General features: G+C 37.6%; 3 protein-coding genes across 3 annotated transcripts; 2 read left to right on the forward strand and 1 right to left on the reverse strand.

Moving 5' to 3' along the window:
• The first annotated feature begins 2394 nt into the window (after nucleotides 1–2394).
• cnk (connector enhancer of ksr) lies at nucleotides 2395–9303 on the forward strand. Its single transcript, XM_017613620.1, has 4 exons — nucleotides 2395–2900; nucleotides 3023–3186; nucleotides 3259–5436; nucleotides 6694–9303. The coding sequence occupies exons 1-4, from the start codon at nucleotides 2843–2845 to the stop codon at nucleotides 9121–9123; spliced, it is 4830 nt and encodes a 1609-aa protein (XP_017469109.1). The 5' UTR covers nucleotides 2395–2842; the 3' UTR covers nucleotides 9124–9303.
• Nucleotides 9304–9318: 15 nt separating this feature from the next.
• Prosalpha5 (proteasome alpha5 subunit) lies at nucleotides 9319–10434 on the reverse strand. The gene is made up of 3 exons (XM_017613721.1): nucleotides 10313–10434; nucleotides 10120–10252; nucleotides 9319–10058 (listed from the first exon to the last, which is right to left on the reverse strand). The coding sequence occupies exons 2-3, from the start codon at nucleotides 10250–10252 to the stop codon at nucleotides 9466–9468; spliced, it is 726 nt and encodes a 241-aa protein (XP_017469210.1). The 5' UTR covers nucleotides 10313–10434; the 3' UTR covers nucleotides 9319–9465.
• A 1024-nt stretch (nucleotides 10435–11458) lies between these two features.
• LOC108363170 (V-type proton ATPase subunit F 1) lies at nucleotides 11459–12365 on the forward strand. Its single transcript, XM_017616487.1, has 4 exons — nucleotides 11459–11603; nucleotides 11670–11751; nucleotides 11850–12055; nucleotides 12131–12365. Exons 1-4 carry the CDS (start codon nucleotides 11553–11555, stop codon nucleotides 12158–12160), a joined length of 369 nt encoding a protein of 122 aa, XP_017471976.1. The 5' UTR covers nucleotides 11459–11552; the 3' UTR covers nucleotides 12161–12365.
• Nucleotides 12366–17538: the final 5173 nt, after the last annotated feature.

Below are 17538 nucleotides of genomic sequence, written 5' to 3' on the forward strand. Positions count from 1 at the left end.
ATCCAAAAAACTGCATAAAAAATCCACTTCAACACTATTATTCCATGTAAGACTGAAGATTAATTACATAAATAAAATTTTATCTGTACATATTTTAAACAAACACAAAAGAAAAATTTCACAAAAAATACATGAATTATGTCCTACTTTCGACATATTGATACTTTAGTTCTAATACTTTAGTTGTAGGTCTATTCATGATAAAAACATTACAAGGTAAATTCATTCTCTCATTTCGTCGGCCATGATTTTTTTCTGACGTTTGCCAACATTTTAAAATCATATAAAATTGAAAATAAAAAAATTAAATTGTTCACAATTGTTGTTGTTTGAGATTGAAAATGAGAATGTGTGTGTGAGTTTGAGTTTTGATTTTAAAATTATATTGTTGGCAAACGTCAGACTGCCTCTCAATGGTTTTACCTTGTTATGTTTTTATCATGGGTCTATTTAATGCTTACTTTGGTTCTTTCTTTCTTTGGGAAAGTTGGCCTGTTTTGGATATTATTTACTTTTTTTAATATTTCATAGCATTGTTTTTTATTTAATCGTGCCAATTGAAAGACAAGACGAAATTTTGACGGATTAAGCAAAAAATTTTACATTTCTCGTGGTAAATACGAAGTTCAGAATTTTACCTAGCTCATGTGACTAGGTAAAATTTTGACAAATACTAAATATGTATACATATAATGTGAGCTTTGTTTCATAGCAGATAATTATCACAAATTATCACTAATATCTGCTGGAAAGCGTTTCTTAACTCAAAAAACTAGCGGAAACTAGCAGCTCTCTCTCGTTCTTACACTATTTTTTTGGCTCTCTTGCTTATTTGTGGTAGTAAAATTTTTACTGGCAGAAAGTTTCTGCCAGAAACTAGCAGCTGTTAAAATGAATAAACAAAAATTCGCGATTAATATTTTCAATAGTCAAATACACCGATCAGCTGTTTACTGGCTAGCTTCCCCTAGTTTTGCGTTTCTTTACTATTTTTTTTTTATTTCGCTCTCTTGAGCGTAATTCTCTCAAATTTCCCATTATTCTTTTTCCTCATAATTATCTGCTGGAAAAGAAAAGAAGCAAAACCATGATTTGTTGTGAAAATCAAAATGGAAGCGAAAAAAAGCGTATGCTACTTTCAAGTTATAAAATAAATATAAATTTTTACAATTTCAGCAACACCCAAAAATAAATCTTTCGCACGAGCATTTTTTTTTTGTTTCTCAAGTGTCAAAATTTTACTTTGCATTTGGCACAGCGAAATTCGCTTCATTTGTGCACCATAGTAAATATTTCCACACTGTCACACCACAGAGAAAAAAGTTACCGATTGGCACACAGCGCACGCAGATTGTCAGGTGGTCGCACATAACACATAAAAAGCAAATCAACACAATGGACGAGGTAAGAATTAAAAGTAACCAGCCATTTAAGTTAAATAATAAAGAGTTTATGCAATTATTTACTAAGTCGCGTTCATGAAAGATTGCGGATAATTTAAGCAATTAGGCCCTTTATCATTTTACCAGAAGATCCCTAATATTTTGTTTAACACCAAAAGAGATACTTCAGAATTAAGGAGCTAAATTTCTGTCTTATTTTTATTGTAAGCTAAGTTTGTTTTAACTTTTATTTTCCATCTTTACCAATTACATCCCTGTGAAAGAATTTCATGAACCAAAAGAATTTCTATCCGGCGGGGTCTGTATTTTGTAGTTTAGATTTACAAGTTAATGTGAAGAAAATAATCGGTTCAGTTAGCCAGCTGATTAAAAATATTACGACTATCCGATTTATTTGTGTACGCCCTATTACTTTATCCATTGACACAATCTTGACAGCTAAATAAAACCAAATGGAATTGAAACACTTTAGCGGAATTTCTACAGTTAACAACTAGAGATGAAACTTCATTAAGATCGATAGGTAAACGATCATTGGATCGATTTGCAGCCCCTTGAGCTAGGTGAAATTCGTATTCACCACGAGAAATGCCAAAATTTTATAATATTTATTTATTTTTTATTTATTTATACACATACCCTAAATACCATGAACCAAAAATACAAGATCACGCCTTCTTCTTAGTAGCCCGTTATAATCGCATGTAGGAAAAAAGTTGGGCGACTTTGACATTAGCCATTTGTTTACATTTGTTCGTTGTTTACAATTTGGTGGTGGCTTTTTACTGCAATTTTCGCTTGTGACAACGTGTACACACATAAAGTAAAGAATAATTTAACACAACGACATGATTTATAGAAGAATTTGCATAATAAAAATGATTATTCATGGTTCAACAATTACGCGGTTTTTATTGTTCTCTTCGTTGTTTACTTCTTACAACAAAGATGGCGTCGAGATTTCAACAGCTAGAAAATAACTTTTTTCTTTCTTTCGGGAAGGCGTGATCTTGTGTCTTTCGTTCATGCCCTAAATACAAATCAATGTAACCGGTAAAATCCTCTACTTGAAATCGATTTTAATTTATCGACTATATACTTATTTTTCCTAGTTTCGTATCATACCCATTTCTAGATAGCCAGAATTGCATAGCAGGAGTTGGATTATTTACCTATATGTTGTCTTATTGAAGTTTGAAAATATTATTTATGCACTAAATTCATTTCCACAAAGTTGATTCATATCGAAAAGTGATATTTTTACGTAAAACGATGTAGTTATTATTGTGAAATTTCTTGAATTACTAAATTCTAGCTGATAGCAAAGTCTGGGTGTAGTTTATGGAACGATTTGAGAACTGAACAATTTTCGCATTGCATTTTTTTTTTGATTTCCCTCAAATGGAAAGACGGCTGTGCTGGTGAATTAGAATGCAATAATGGCCTATATAAATGTTGTGGAGTGGACCCCTGACCAGGTGACAGACTGGCTGAAAGGTAAGTTGGAAACTAAACCAATTGAAGGTTTTTCGCATTGTCTATGCAACAAAGTGTGGTAATGTGGGTGCCACTCCCGAACTGTACAAAGTACGTTTCAATTAATATAATTATTTTGTTAGGTTTGGATGAGTCAATGGAGCATTATATTAGTTCATTCACAAACAATGAAGTCGGTGGTCGTCAACTACTCAATATACGACCATACGAATTAGAGCAACTGGGCATGTACTCAATTGGTCATCAAGAAATTGTTTTGGAGGCTGTAGAAAATTTGCGCAATTTTGTAAGAGAACTAATCATTTCGGGAAATACATATATAAAAAATACATACATACATCTTCTTTATATCTTTTAGTATTACAATTTGGACAAAGAAAACTTGCAGTTTATGGCATTACATGTGGCTACTGCTGCACATAGCTTGCATAGGCAATTAGTTATACATAGTGATACCTCAAAAATTGAGACACAAATTCTGAGCGACATTACCCGCACAATTGGCACCATAAAGCCGCTTATTGGTTGGCTCGAACGCGCACCTTTTCAGGGACAAAAACAATTTACAGAAATTTGTCGAAATTTACTGCGGCTTGGCCTTGAAATGGCTACAATGGCACAACGCGATCGGTTTGTTGAACGCCCGGTGGATCAGATACGTGGAACAGCAGAGAAACTTGAGCGACTTGCAAACTATATAATACAAGATATATCAGATCCCATGTTGCTACAACCAGCTTCGTTAAATTTGGTCACTGTAAAGAAAAGGGAAATGGATCCTGGTTTTGAAATCGAATCCAATTATCATGGAGTTCACCGCATTACAGAAATTAAATATAATTCTCCAGCACACACCTCCGGCAAAATAGAATATGGCGATGAAATTGTGCAGATCAACTATCAGACAGTAGTGGGCTGGCAGGGGAAAACGGTGTGGCATCAATTACATGTGTCACCGACGGATGTGCTTTTAACATTAAAAAAGCGACCGAAACATATGAAAATTTACGGCCAAATTTACATGCAGCCTTATCGATTACCCAGCAAGAAGCGGACGGTTGGATCACGTTGGGGTGAAAACTTGCCAACTCCAAGAACAGGCTTTCTCACAGTGCCAAACAATTCTGCCGCCTTTGAGCTTCTATCGCTGAAATCTGAAGAAAAGGTCGCTACGACCGCTTCAGACTCGGAATCCAATTGCAGTGACACTTCCACACCCACAGAAACAAAAACATCGGAGAAACGTAGTCGACTATATTATGAAAAGCCGCGTACTGTACTTCAGCGCCGGCACACAATCAGTGGCGACCTCAAGTGTGGCAGTGACGTAACCCAGCATTACAAACCAAAAGCTGGCATTGTGGGTGATCCATCTTCTCCGAGCTTAAGAGATAAATGTAAATCGTTCGGCTTCGGTTTAGAGTTGACTTCGCGACCGAAAACTTGTATTGGTATGGGCGGAAAAAATGAAGATGGTGCTGAAATGCAAGAAGTATTTAACAAATCGAAGATGGCTATAGAAGGCACTGAAAACGCGGAAAACATGATTGAACGTTCAAAGCCCGGAGTAAGCAAGGTTGTGCGCTTTGATGCAAATATGAAATATGAAGACTATCCAGTGGATGAAAAATATACTTGTAATGTAGAAAATACAATTTTAGAGACATTCGAACCAATTTTGTTTGCTGATGAAGAGGATGAAGATGTATTAGATATGCAGCGTAATGCCGCAAGAGATGAGAGACTTTTAGTCCCGACCACGTCAATACTAACAACAACCCCAGCTACCCCTAAACCTCCAGCGCCTTTGCCAGATGCTATAGCTGAGGCTGCAGTTGTTGAAGCAGTAAACGTGCCAATTGTAGCCCGGCGCGGCCGTCTCGACAAAAGCCACAGTACACCAGCCTACGACAATACGGGCGTAGATTGCGATACTCCTCCTGCTATTGAGCCGCGTAAAGAATTTCTACAGCAAACGCCGCCTGTGCCACCGCCCCGTCCTCGCAAACAAAAAGATATGTTACCGCAGCCTGTACCACCTCCTCCTCCAAAACCAGCCAATCTAATGGGCATTGCATTGCAATTGCCACATTCTCTGCAATCGCCTTCCAGCAGCAAGTTAAATACATCAGCGATTAGTCCAGAAGGAATAAACAATAGTGTATTGCAGTTGCCCTTGTCTACAATGCCGTTAACGATGACTTCGCCATCAATTGCAACAAACACCAATATTAGCTTATCAAGTACTCCAACACAAATCAATGAATTACATACTCCAACAAAAAGTCGCACTTTATCGCTAAAGAAAAAGCACAGCTTAGTAGCTAAAAGACGGAATGTTAATCTGAAGGTGCTCGGAACAGGTGACATACAAGGGCATTTGTATAGACGCACGAAAGATAGACGTGGTGTCACATTTTGGGCCCGACTTTATTTCGTAATGCTCAATACTATTCTGTATGGATTTCGTTCCAAAGAGGCAACAAAAGCTAGTTGTGTCATATTTCTTCCCGGATTCACAGTATCATTGGCCAAGGTAAATAAAAAATCTTGAAAAAAAAATACCCGCAGTCATAAAAAAGTGTCTCAAAAATGGCATTTTATGTTCAAAGTGAGGTGAGCATGATTTTAGAATTTTAATAAGCTGATGTTTTACTTTCAAAAGTGGCACAATATTTAAAACAATTCTCAACATAAAAACTTAAACTTAACTTTAAAAATATACGGCCCTATTGAAGTAAGATAAAATAGATTTACAGTCCAATTCTGTGCACTTGATAAATAATTTTTTTTTTTTTATTTGTCAATTTTTTATTATTTATCGAGAACTGGAATTCTACACATAAATCAAAGGCTTTTTTTAACCGACTTCCAAAAAAGGAGGAGGTTATCAGTTTTTTTTTTTTATGTATGTTACCGCATAACTTCAGATAATTCAAAATTTACTGATTTCGTATTAGCGATGCCAGGTTTTTTAAAAAGACAAGTAGAATTTATATCCGTCCACTTACTTCGGCATCTTTTTACTTCCCATAAAATTTCAAAATTTTCTGATTTCGTATTAGCGATGCCAAGTTTTTTAAATTGACAAGTAGAATTTTTATTCGTCCTAAATTTTGTTGACACCCATTTTAATGCAAGCGAACCAAAGCAACTGGCACAGGGTGAACTTTTTAAAGTATGCATATTTCTTAATGGTACGTAGTTAATTTTTAAATGAAGCATAAACCTATATATAGTGACTCAAACAAATGACCACATGTTGTTTTTTTCATAAATATTCGTAGTGTCTTTTGGGCTATTTTTTGTTATTTTTCTATAAAAATACCGTCCAAAGCTTTAGCCGGAACCATATAAATCAAGGGTTTTGACTTTATACAAAATGTATGAAAATTCAACAAAATCATCAAAATTATATATATAATTCTGAACAGAAACTCCCTGGGAGTTTTCTCTCTTTTCCCTTTCCTCCTATCATGAATAAAAATTACTTGGGAACTTTTTATATTAAATGGAGGAGTTCAGCTCTCAAAAAAGTGTCTTATAGCTTTTTCGAAGTTCGAATTTCCTCCTCCCAAGTTTTCGGGGAAAATGCTGCTCCTGTGAATTAATTATTGGGGGATTTCTTTTTCCAGGAGAACAAACTCCCCGGGATTATAAGAATTGGCCTGTGTATTTTTTTCTAATATGCCTATGAGAAAAATTTAAAATCTGCTCGATTTAACCTAAAACTATGATTACGGGCCTTAAAAAATTTAATTCATTTCATTTCATTTTTTTTGCCCATCTACAGGAAGTACATTCGAAGCCACACGCCTTTAAAGTATATCATGCAGCGAAGACATTCTACTTCGCAGTGGAGTCTCAAGATGCTCTAAATCAGTGGGTAGAACTGCTCAGGCAAGCCACTTTGTTTCCACAAACGAACTCACAGAATATGCGACAGCTTGCAACAGCCGGTGCTATGGACAATATAAACACTAAAGATCTATTTTCAGAAACGGATAGTTCAGGCGAAGAAACTGAATCCATGGTGTCCAGCAATTTATGTACGCCATCGCCCCAGTCTTCTGGAAAGGATATCGTCTCAAATTTATCGTCCACTACATCCACGCCCACCTCATCGCAGCCAAAACAGGAACGCCGATATTTGGGTTCACTGCGCAAACTGACCAAAGGCACACTGCAGTTCAAAAGTAGCGGGTCGTCTAGTGAAAAGAAGCCTTCGAGTGACATTCCAGTGCCTACAGATCAATATCGGAGTTATAGAAAAGTACCGGGGGGAAGTTTTGGCTTACAGATTGGCACGAATACGCCAGGGTACCACCACGATCTGTCGTTTCAATCGCCTCAAAACAGCAGCCCTCCTACGCATATATTAAATACTTCACAACCGCATTTGGTACCTGCAGCGGCGCCTCCACCACCTCCGCCGCATGATTTGGGACGTAAGCTTTCGCTGTCTTCAAGTCACGTTTCAATCGTAAGCAACGGCACTGATTTCTCGCTCAATTCCTCAGTGGTGTCTACATCCTGTTTAGGCCCACCATCGTCACCGGCACCAGTGCCAGAACGCAATGAATCGTATCCTGAAACCCACCAGTCACCTGGCGCTCAGAGCACGTCCACATCAACTTCAAGCATATCATCGAGGTCCATGCGAAAAATACCATATAACTTTATACATGCATCCAATCCAAATTTAGTCGAGTTCGATTTCCAAACATCAAAAACACTTGACTATTCGCTGCCTAAGATCAACTCTGCCAATTCGTGGGATGCACATCACAACATACAAAGCTTCATCACATTAAAGGATCTAATGCTACGTAAACAGGAGGAGGAGGCTCAGGAGATGTATAACAATCGTGTGTTGCTGGGAGTCGAGAAGAAGGAGGTGCTTCAAAATAGAATTGGTGGAGCTGGGGGCGATTGTGGTGACAGCTGCGCCGGTAGTATTAGCAGCAAATTATCAAAAACACAGAATCGCAGCTTACCGAAAACGCCCGATTATGAAATAAGTTTTAAGCCGGACGATGAAGATATTCGTCGCACACGCACCAAGGAAGGTCTGAAACTGCGAGACTTTGGCTACGAGCTAATATCCGGTGACGAACCAATAAGCTCTGGCAGCGCAGGTGCTGGCGTTTTGGCGGCGTCACGTCAAAACTCTAACATGTCCACAGCAAGTAGCAACGCTGACCACCACTCTGAGAGTAGCAAATCGCGTTCGTTTGCATTGCTGCCGCACAAAAGCAAAAAGCATTCGAGTAATAGTTGCTCCTCTACATCTTCGATTACCGAGTTGGCTAGCGGCAGCGAAAAACGTTCTGGTAGTATTAAAAAGAAAAGCAAAAGTGAGCGTATTTTCCAGCAATTCCACAAACATACGGGTAGCATAAGCAGCGGAAGTTCGGCAATGACCATGACTTTGCCGCTAAACAAACACAAATCCAGCCAGCGGGAGATGGAATTGTGCAACAGTGGAAAAAGCGGTGCAGGTATAAAGAAAAGTCATACCTACAATCATGATTTGAAAGAGAAGGCGGGTATCAAATATGATGCGCATCGCAAAAATTCTGTGCCAATTTTGACTAAGTTGAGCACGACATTCGGTGTCGGAAGTAACAGTAGTGGGGCCAATGCTGCTGGAGCAGTCAACAACAGTAGTGCGCTCGGTAAGAGTAGCAAAGAAAAACGTCTGCTGGGCTCACCATTGCTGCATCGCACCGTTTTTGGCGCGCATCACCATCAACAACAACAGCAACATAATATGAGTGGAATTTCAATGCCCACGACGCCGACTTGTACTGGTCGAGAATATGACCGGGAGATATTCTCACAGATAATCTTTCCAAAAGTGAACACCGCACATCATCAGCAGCATCAATCCAATCACTACCAGAGTGATCGTAGTGGCGCGAACAGTTCGCGACATGTACAATCCAACTCAGTAATCACCGCTCCGGATGTGGTGGCTCCACCACCGCCCCTACCGCCTCACGAACCCCGAGACGGCAACAGCAGCAGCAGAAACCTTAAGGATGCAAATGCTGCTACTGGAACGGCTGCACCAACAATCAATTCGCCCGAGTATCCACATATGGAATGTCCCCCGGTATTTGAACCCGAAATATACTCATTAACTGATACGCATGCTAGCCAAACACTGTTGCTCCGTCGCAAAGATAGCGGCAGTAACGGCGTTGAAAAGCAGCAGTAGCAAATTTAATTACGAACAGGGACAAATATAGGAATATCCTATTAGAAATACCCTAAGCTGTTTAGAGACAGCTGCGTACGTCAAATAATATAGTGTCTTCCCTTAGTTAGTTTTATGTTCTTTGGCTTTAAGTTTGAGAGTCTTGTAAATTGAATATTTTTGAACATAGTTTTAGTCGAAATAAAGTCTATATAATATTTTATGAACATATTCAGATATAAAGTATCCAAAAGCCCTAATTTTTTTATATTTTATTTAAATACAAAGTACCATAAGCAAAACAAATTGAATGTGCATCTATGAGTAGTCGCTTCCCGACACATCTCACTGACCCTTACTGTTCTAAAGCGCACTTATTTCCCGTTCTACCTCTTCCTTCGAAAACATGCGGAAATCTTCGTTTGGTCTCATCACCAGCACTTCAACATTCTTCGATTCCAATTTTTCCTCCATTACTTGTTTCAAAATAGACATTGCCAATTTTGTCGCTTCTTGCAAGCTCATATCTTTATGATATTCATCTTTCAGTGTTTGTTGGGCTCCCTCGCTGCCGGAACCAATTGCTTTAGCACCATAGCGCACATACGTTCCCGATGGATCCATGTGCCAAAGCTGAGGAATACCTTCATTAATTCCGGCAAATAGCATGGCGACACCAAATGGGCGACTCATTGCCGAGCCGCCATCACTGCTGTCTCCAAACTGTATAGCCATAGCAGAAACTGCTTGCGCACACGATTCGATCGGCATTGATTCATTGTAGATGAACCAATAGTTTTGGCATTCCACTCGTGCACGGTCAATCAATGTTCGTGCATCAGCAGTCAGTCCAGATGTAACACAACCAATGTGTCGGTCTACTTGGACGATTTTTTCTACACTACTAGATACCATCAAATCAGAGGTGTTACGTTTCTCGGCAGCTAGTACCACACCTACAGATCAATTTAAAATCGTTACAACTAAGTACTATTGTGATAATGTTATGCAGCTTACCGCTACTTGTGCAAATTCCAATGGCAGTGGATCCTAATTTAATAGCCTCTATGGCGTATTCGACCTGGAAGAGGCGTCCTTCTGGTGAAAAGGTATTTACACCACGATCATACTCAGCACGTGTTAAAAACATCTGAAATATTACAAATGCACTATACAACTTTTGTCATTATATTTTAGCGACAGGACTCACATTTCAACTCAAATTTTATGATTATTCAGAGAAAGAACTAATTAATAATAAGCGGCTAGGAAAATGACCAAACACTTTTGCCGTCTATAATGCTGTCAACAGAAACGTCAAAAACCAGCATTACCAACATCTCACACAGGAAGCCACCTGAGAAAAAATTATATAGACTGGGTTCACACCGAGAAACTTTTACTGCTCATTTACGGCAATTTCCCTTTTGGTGAAGATCTTCGCGTTCACACAGAGCAATTCTTTTGTACACAATTGTTGTTGTCAGCTGTGAACGGCCAACTAGAATTACTCAGACGGACGAGAGCACAAAGCGTGTTGCCTGAAAAATAGCCTCATGTAAACACCCTATAAAAGCAATTTTGTGAATATCCATAATAATTATCGTTATTGCTATAAATGCGCGAGCAGATTTCGAAAAATTGCATGTTTTATTGAAAGGGGAATAGTTTATGTTTGTTGCTGTTGTTTTTGTAGCATCTAAAACAACACCGTCCCAGATCGGTTAGTATCTCAATCGTTGTCGTCAAGTTCAACTAACGGAAGACCCAGAGATAGAGGCGTTCAGCCACTATAGGGTCTGTCCACAGGGACAGAGGCGTCAGTTGCGTGGGGTTTTTCGGGCATACGAAGAGATGTTTCGAGTGGTGGGGTGTCTCTCCGCATGCCGGACACTCATACCACTGCATCTAATCTGCTCAGGTATGAGTTCAGCCTGCTGCAGTAGCCAAAGCGAAGTTGGGCTATTGTTGTCCGCGGCCAATTGCCTTGTCGGCTAACGACTTGAGGACCTTATTGCGGCTCTGTACTTTGTTGATAATTGCGGTTGTGTGTAAAGCCAAGGAGAGCAGACTGTCGAATGTTACTCCGAGTATTTTTGGGTTATTCATCATCGGAATTGGTGTGTCATCAACGTAAATACCCAGCGGTAGTCTGACCTCCTTCGTCCAGGTGGTAAATAAGGGCGCAGAGGATTTTGTAGGGCGCTTTTATATGAGTACCCTTAATATTCTTTTACATATTTGAAATTTTATTTATCAATTTACGACGTTAAAATTAAAAAACATTCCGGCACAGTACTCCTTTGCAATCGGAAGCAAAATTGGTCGGCGGCAACTTTGGTTCTTCAGCCAAGCTCTTCTACGTTCTACTTCTGTCATTTGACATATGTCAGCTGACCATTTGCGAACTCTGCCTAGAAAAATTTAGTTTATTGATCAAAAAGTGAAAAATGGCTTTACATTCAGCAAGAGGAAAACTTATATCCGTAATTGGTGATGAAGTAAGTAACTATGGGCATTTTTCAACAGTTTAAATATTTTACTCCACTGTTCCTTTTTATTTCTAGGACACCTGTGTTGGTTTTCTTCTGGGTGGAGTTGGCGAAATCAACAAGAATCGCCATCCCAATTTTATGGTCGTTGACAAAAGTTAGTGGAATTATTTGCTACATATGTATCTTCGTTTTGGCACATATTTTACTTCAATTTTATACATATTTAATGCAATTTTATACAATTTTAAATAGATACGGCAGTAAGCGAAGTGGAAGATTGTTTTAGACGTTTTGTAAAGCGCGATGACATCGATATTATTTTGATAAACCAAAATTGTGCTGAACTCATTCGTCACGTGATTGATGCACACACATCGCCAGTACCAGCGGTGCTGGAAATTCCATCTAAGGATCATCCATATGATGCTAGTAAAGATTCGATTCTGAGACGTGCTAGAGTAAGTCAATAACAAAGTTCGGCCAGTGCCCTTAAACGATCTTAACATGGTCTTGTTGTTTTCTTTTCGTTACAGGGCATGTTCAATCCTGAAGATTTCAATTAAATATCATGCCGAAGTAAATAAAAGATGTTCACAACTCAAACTTTTCATTCAAAACCCCAGTATTTCAAGCCTTTTGTTTTTATTTAATTCGTTGTTAGTTCTTGTGATTGTCTTAAAATGCAATAAATTTGTTGGCCAAGAAATTGGCTTCCATTCCATTTTAGGGTTTGTTAAAAAATAAAAAATAATAAATTACTTAAAACTATATGAAATAGATAATCAGTTGATCAATTACGGGATGTATAACAAAACAAACACGGATTTATCTGCTCGCAGCTTAGTACGAGCGGTAATCTGAATTATTTAGATATTCATGTGGCTGTAGATATATATAATAGGGATTGTATACTGCGCTATTAGGACTATTTTAAAATAAAAAAAATTTTAAAATATGAAACCTTCAGCCCAATTTTTAATACTCTCGGAGAGTTTGTTCCTCGAGAATTTGTTTCTCCCGAGAAAGAAATCCTCCAATAGTTAATTACGAGGGAGGAGCATTTTCCCGAAAATTTGGGAGGAGGAAATTTGAATTTAGAAAAAGCTCTTAGACACTTTTTAGACACCTCAACTCCGCTCTTTAATATAAAAAATCGCCAGGGAATTTTTATTCATGATAGGAGGAAAGGGAAAAGAGAGAAAACTCCCAGGGAGTTTCTGCTCAGAATCGGCCTGCTTATTTCACTCAAATGGTCTATATCAGTACAGTACAGTCAGTACATCAATATCATAGTATCATTACAATCAATCATTAAAGTTTAGAAACAGCGATTTTTGTGCAATACGGGCAACTGTTTTTTAATTATTTTATTTTTTAATTTTTTTATAAAAATATGGTTAATTCTAAACCTTATGCAAAATTAAAGAATATTCTGCAAATTTTCATTAAAAATTGCAGACTTCAATTACAAAGTTGGGTATGCAGTTTTTAAAAAAAAAAAATTATTTTTTTTTATATAGAGAAAATCGATGACACCTTCAACAAAAGAATTTGCCAAAAATCATTGGTATAGCTACATAGCTCAGACTTACACGTAATTATACTAAAATTGAATGTGCTAAAAACTCGGGATTTAATCGGCAAAGAATCTGTCGATGCTTCGGCCGATTAAATCCTGAATTAAATTAATTTCAAGAACAAATGTTTTTATAAACTTTTATAATAACAAAAGAAAAACCTAACCAAATAAAAGGTGCAATGCCGCATTCCTCGGACTCGGACTAGTAAAACTGTCAAAAAATAAAAATTCGCTCAGAGCGAGAGAGTAACATTGAAAAGTACGGGATCGCTTTCTAGTAAAAAATGGTAACTTCTGTCAACTTCAACTTAACCTAAAAATTTTGGTTGTAACCACACATGTAAATGACTAAAAATACTTTCAAATTCATTAGAATCCACTTAAACAAGTAATTAAATACTTTTCAACATGAATTAGCAGAATGCACTTTTCTTTTGTTTACAATTTGGTTGCCAAACACACTACAGCTGATCGTTTGACACATTTACCAGAATTTACCAGCAAAAAATTCTCGGACTAAAACTGGTAACTTCTGACAGAGAGAGAACCGTATTTACTCTCTTTTTTGTCCTCTCAATAGTCAGAGAACCGAGTACGGGATCGATTTCCAGTAAAATCTGACTGATTCTGACTAGTCCGGACTCGTACGGGATCGCAACTAACTAAATAACATAACCTCATTCAAGAATCGGGCAAAAACGGCCGATGCCGGTTCTTTTGGCATGTACTTGCCCCGGCATCGTCCGATTAATCGGTCGGACCCTACTGCACACTTCTTTAATTTTGCACAATGTTTGGAGCTCGGATTTTTGGGACCTTGGTCATAGAAAAAAATATATTCCGACGAATTGATAACCTTTCTCCTTTTTGTGAAGTCGGTTAAAAGACACACATTTATTTAAACTGTTTCTAACTTTCAACACTTGAGCCGTTTATTTTGAAAGTGGCATAAGGCACTTCGTTTCTAAATCGAGATTTTTAAGGGTTTGCGATTTATTGATGCTAACTTCCAAGAAGTTTTACCTGTATTTATTATCTTAGGATACCTATATTTTTCTCAGTATAAATAATTTCGTATATTCATTGAAAAATCACCACTTTTCATTTAGGTAAGGGGACCTATGCCACTTTCAAAATAAATAGTTTAGAAAAGTTACTTACACATCAATTTTGTCCGAAGTTTTAAGAGTAATAGTGTTCGCCATGCAAAAAACTTTAACAAGTTGATACCAATTGTTACCAAATCGTGTTGTTGTTGTTGCAGCAGCATACAGCTTAATGCGGATTGTGGCTAGACGTTCGTCCACCGGGGCGAACGCCAGTACTCGGCGATGGAGGCTCTCTCCCGCCACAAACACAACACCGAATTTCCGCTCCTTTACGTTGCAACTGACGTTGAAAGGCTCCCGCTTACCCTGCCTTGCCCCGTCCATCGCATTTCTTGGATGGCGGTGATGTCAGCCTTAGTCTTCCCGAGGACATCAACCAGCCGGGCAGAGGCACCTTCCCCATTAAGGGTCCGGATATTCCAGGTGCAGACCCTGAAATCATAGTCCGTTATACGCTTGCCGTTGTCGTCATCAAAAAAAGGGGCTCTTATCCGAGGCTTTTTTCTTACTTTTCATTGAGTGGGGTTTGAACGCGGCGGGACCCAAACCAAGCCACGCGTAGTCTTACGCCTTTAGCTCGCTACACGTGGATATAAATATCCGACGTTGTGAGCTGCGCTTTGAGTCGTACACACAAGAATCACTTCTGGCCACTCCCAGGCAGGGGCGGACCCAGCAGCAATTCTTGGGGAGGGGGCGAGGAATTTTTCAACATATATCGTGTATATATGTACATATATTTAAAAATCACCGCAGAGTAAAATTTTTAGAGTTTTGATAGTTTTTAATTTCTTGATGTTTCCCCTTTTTAATAACTTGAGTGGAATTCCAAAATTTTCTAAACTTTCAAAACTTTGTGGATTTGAAACATTTTAGTAAATCCCAAGGCGAATTAATATAAGGTGATAGCAGGAGTACAAAAACAAAAATTTACATGTATTTTGTTTTTGCTTTGGCGGCATAAACTGTCAAAATCTGTAAGAGTGTGTGTAGAAATTCAAACAAAATTTTTCAATTTGATATCAGAAGCCGTGCGGCGAAACACATACACAAAATCAGCTGAGCTAGTAACACCACCTTATATAAATTCGCCTTGGTAAATCCCAATAACTCAATATAATGATGAATACTAGATTTCTAGAAATTTTTTATTTTTCAAAAATTTTGAGAATTGTAGGAATTCTAACAAATTTTTTCTAAGTAAAAGCGTCGAAAAAATTTAAAATTCTCAAACTTTGTTGTATCAATACAAAATTTGGGAAAAGTTCAGAAAAGTGGAACAATTTTGGAATTTTTCAAAAATGTTAATATCTTTTAGAATTCTAAGAATTTTCTATTTTTTACACACAAGTACATGAACATACATATTTTTACATTTTAGGATGGATTTTATGGAAAATATAAAAATTTCTAAAATCTCAATAATTTTCATTTTTCAAAATATTCTCATTTTACCAAATTTTCTAGAATCTCCCGGATTTCGATAGTTTTTGAAATTTTGGAAATTATCCTAAAAATAAGCAATTTCAAAAAATGAATGAATGAAGAATAATGGGGCGTTTTCTTGTTTTCGTACGAATCGAAAATCATGAAATTTTCCTATCATTTTCTATACAAAAATTTAAAATTTTCGATTCGTACGAAATCCAGAATATGCCTCAATATTATAAAATTCAAAATTTTGGAATTTTTGCTGTTTTCCGAACCTGTGAAGATATTCAAACTTGCTGTGACTTTCAACTGTGTAAAATAATACAAATTCGAAAATATAACAAAAAAAGTAAAAATTGAAAATTAAGTACATAATTTCAAAATTTTGAAAATTCAGTGAATTCGAAAAACTGATAGGCCTACTTAAATAACATAATACATACATACTTCGAGCTTAGCACACAGCTAAAATTTCAAACTCAAGTGAAATTTGACACACTTTTCCCATGAATTAAAATTTTCAAAAGCATCCATTTATTAGGTTTGTTCCCCAAGCTTCTCGAAGTCACTTCGAGTTACATATACGCGCTCCGCAAGCAAGTTTTCGAGTTTCTTTGATATACGCTCACAGTTTGAACTTTGCTGGAGTTTTTCCACAAGTAGCTTGTGGGACAAACTTATTATATATTCTTGTAATGATATTTCACGACATTCAGTTGAATATTATGAAAATACATGTTACACAGTCTTGGGTGGAGGGAAATTTCCCCAATTTCCCCTTCCTGGGTCCGCCACTGCTCCCAGGTGAATGTCAGTTAAAAGCTTTCTCCACTTACGGGTACTTCTGTGCACGAAACCATCTTCCAAACCCAAGCTACCGCTCCCAAAATTATTTTTAGGTGTACTACGATGGTATAAAGCCATCTAGGATTTTCAAGCCAGACGCTTGCAAACCATTAAAGCCGTGTGGCCGCATCCACGTGTTTTTTCCATAGACGTTTGGTATCTGGAATTAGTCCCAGATATTTCACTTCGCTGGCGCCGCTGACCATGCTCCTTCAAAGTTATGTCCCACAAGCCCGGCATGTAAATGGAATGATGGTTTGGCCCTAACTTGGCTCACAATACTTAGTCTTAGTCTTAGTCAATTCAATCAATGCAGGGCTGCAGCCGTGGACCTTTCAGCTCCGTATGCATGCTGGCAAGGGTGTAGAGGTTTTGCCTTCCGAATATTAAATGTGAGTACATATGTCTGTATGAGCTGTTTACAACAGACGAGGTGGTGAAATAAAGGCGTACTAAGAGCTTCGTCTAAGTCTGCTACTCTTCCAACATGAACCAGCTCTGGACCAGTTTTGATAGAAACCGAGCTACTGTAGGGATTTTTACTGCTTCATTGGGCGGAGTAAAGTATTATTTAATATGCAAGTTTAACTTTACTTTATGGTCAAGGTTAATTCGCCTCTTATAATCTGTTGCGTATTGTCCAATAAGTAACTGCAACTAACCAAATTCGTTTTAAATTGCTTTCTAAGGGATAGACAAAAACTTGTACAAGCGAGCGAGGGGATACATAAGACATACAATGACTATTTATTATTAACTAAGTATATTATTTAGATGCATATATACATACTTATGTATAGATAAGTAGTCAGCTATGTGTAAAACCAAATAGTTCGCAGATGAAGGTCGTTGACCAAAATGAACTAAAAAGAAAAAAAAAAACAATGTTGCTGAGAAAATGTCGTATATACGTACGGTTCCGCGTACATACATACGTATATACATATATATGTAAATACATATGTATATACATATA

This window comes from Rhagoletis zephyria, unplaced genomic scaffold (genome assembly GCF_001687245.7).
Source record: "Rhagoletis zephyria isolate East Lansing unplaced genomic scaffold, Rhagoletis_zephyria_1.1 Rzeph_scaffold_00001, whole genome shotgun sequence".
NCBI classification, from domain to species: domain Eukaryota; kingdom Metazoa; phylum Arthropoda; class Insecta; order Diptera; family Tephritidae; genus Rhagoletis; species Rhagoletis zephyria.

Excerpts from the sequence above, each read along its gene's own strand:
- cnk (XM_017613620.1), top strand. The coding sequence starts at position 2,843 with ATGGCCTATATAAATGTTGTGGAGTGGACCCCTGACCAGGTGACAGAC. Across the intron at positions 3,187-3,258 it reads TAGAAAATTTGCGCAATTTT|TATTACAATTTGGACAAAGA; the intron begins GTAAGAGAACTA and ends TATATCTTTTAG. Across the intron at positions 5,437-6,693 it reads TCACAGTATCATTGGCCAAG|GAAGTACATTCGAAGCCACA; the intron begins GTAAATAAAAAA and ends GCCCATCTACAG.
- Prosalpha5 (XM_017613721.1), bottom strand. The coding sequence starts at position 10,252 with ATGTTTTTAACACGTGCTGAGTATGATCGTGGTGTAAATACCTTTTCA. Across the intron at positions 10,059-10,119 it reads TGGAATTTGCACAAGTAGCG|GTGTGGTACTAGCTGCCGAG; the intron begins GTAAGCTGCATA and ends ATTGATCTGTAG.
- LOC108363170 (XM_017616487.1), top strand. The coding sequence starts at position 11,553 with ATGGCTTTACATTCAGCAAGAGGAAAACTTATATCCGTAATTGGTGAT. Across the intron at positions 11,604-11,669 it reads TATCCGTAATTGGTGATGAA|GACACCTGTGTTGGTTTTCT; the intron begins GTAAGTAACTAT and ends TTTTATTTCTAG. Across the intron at positions 12,056-12,130 it reads CGATTCTGAGACGTGCTAGA|GGCATGTTCAATCCTGAAGA; the intron begins GTAAGTCAATAA and ends TTTTCGTTACAG.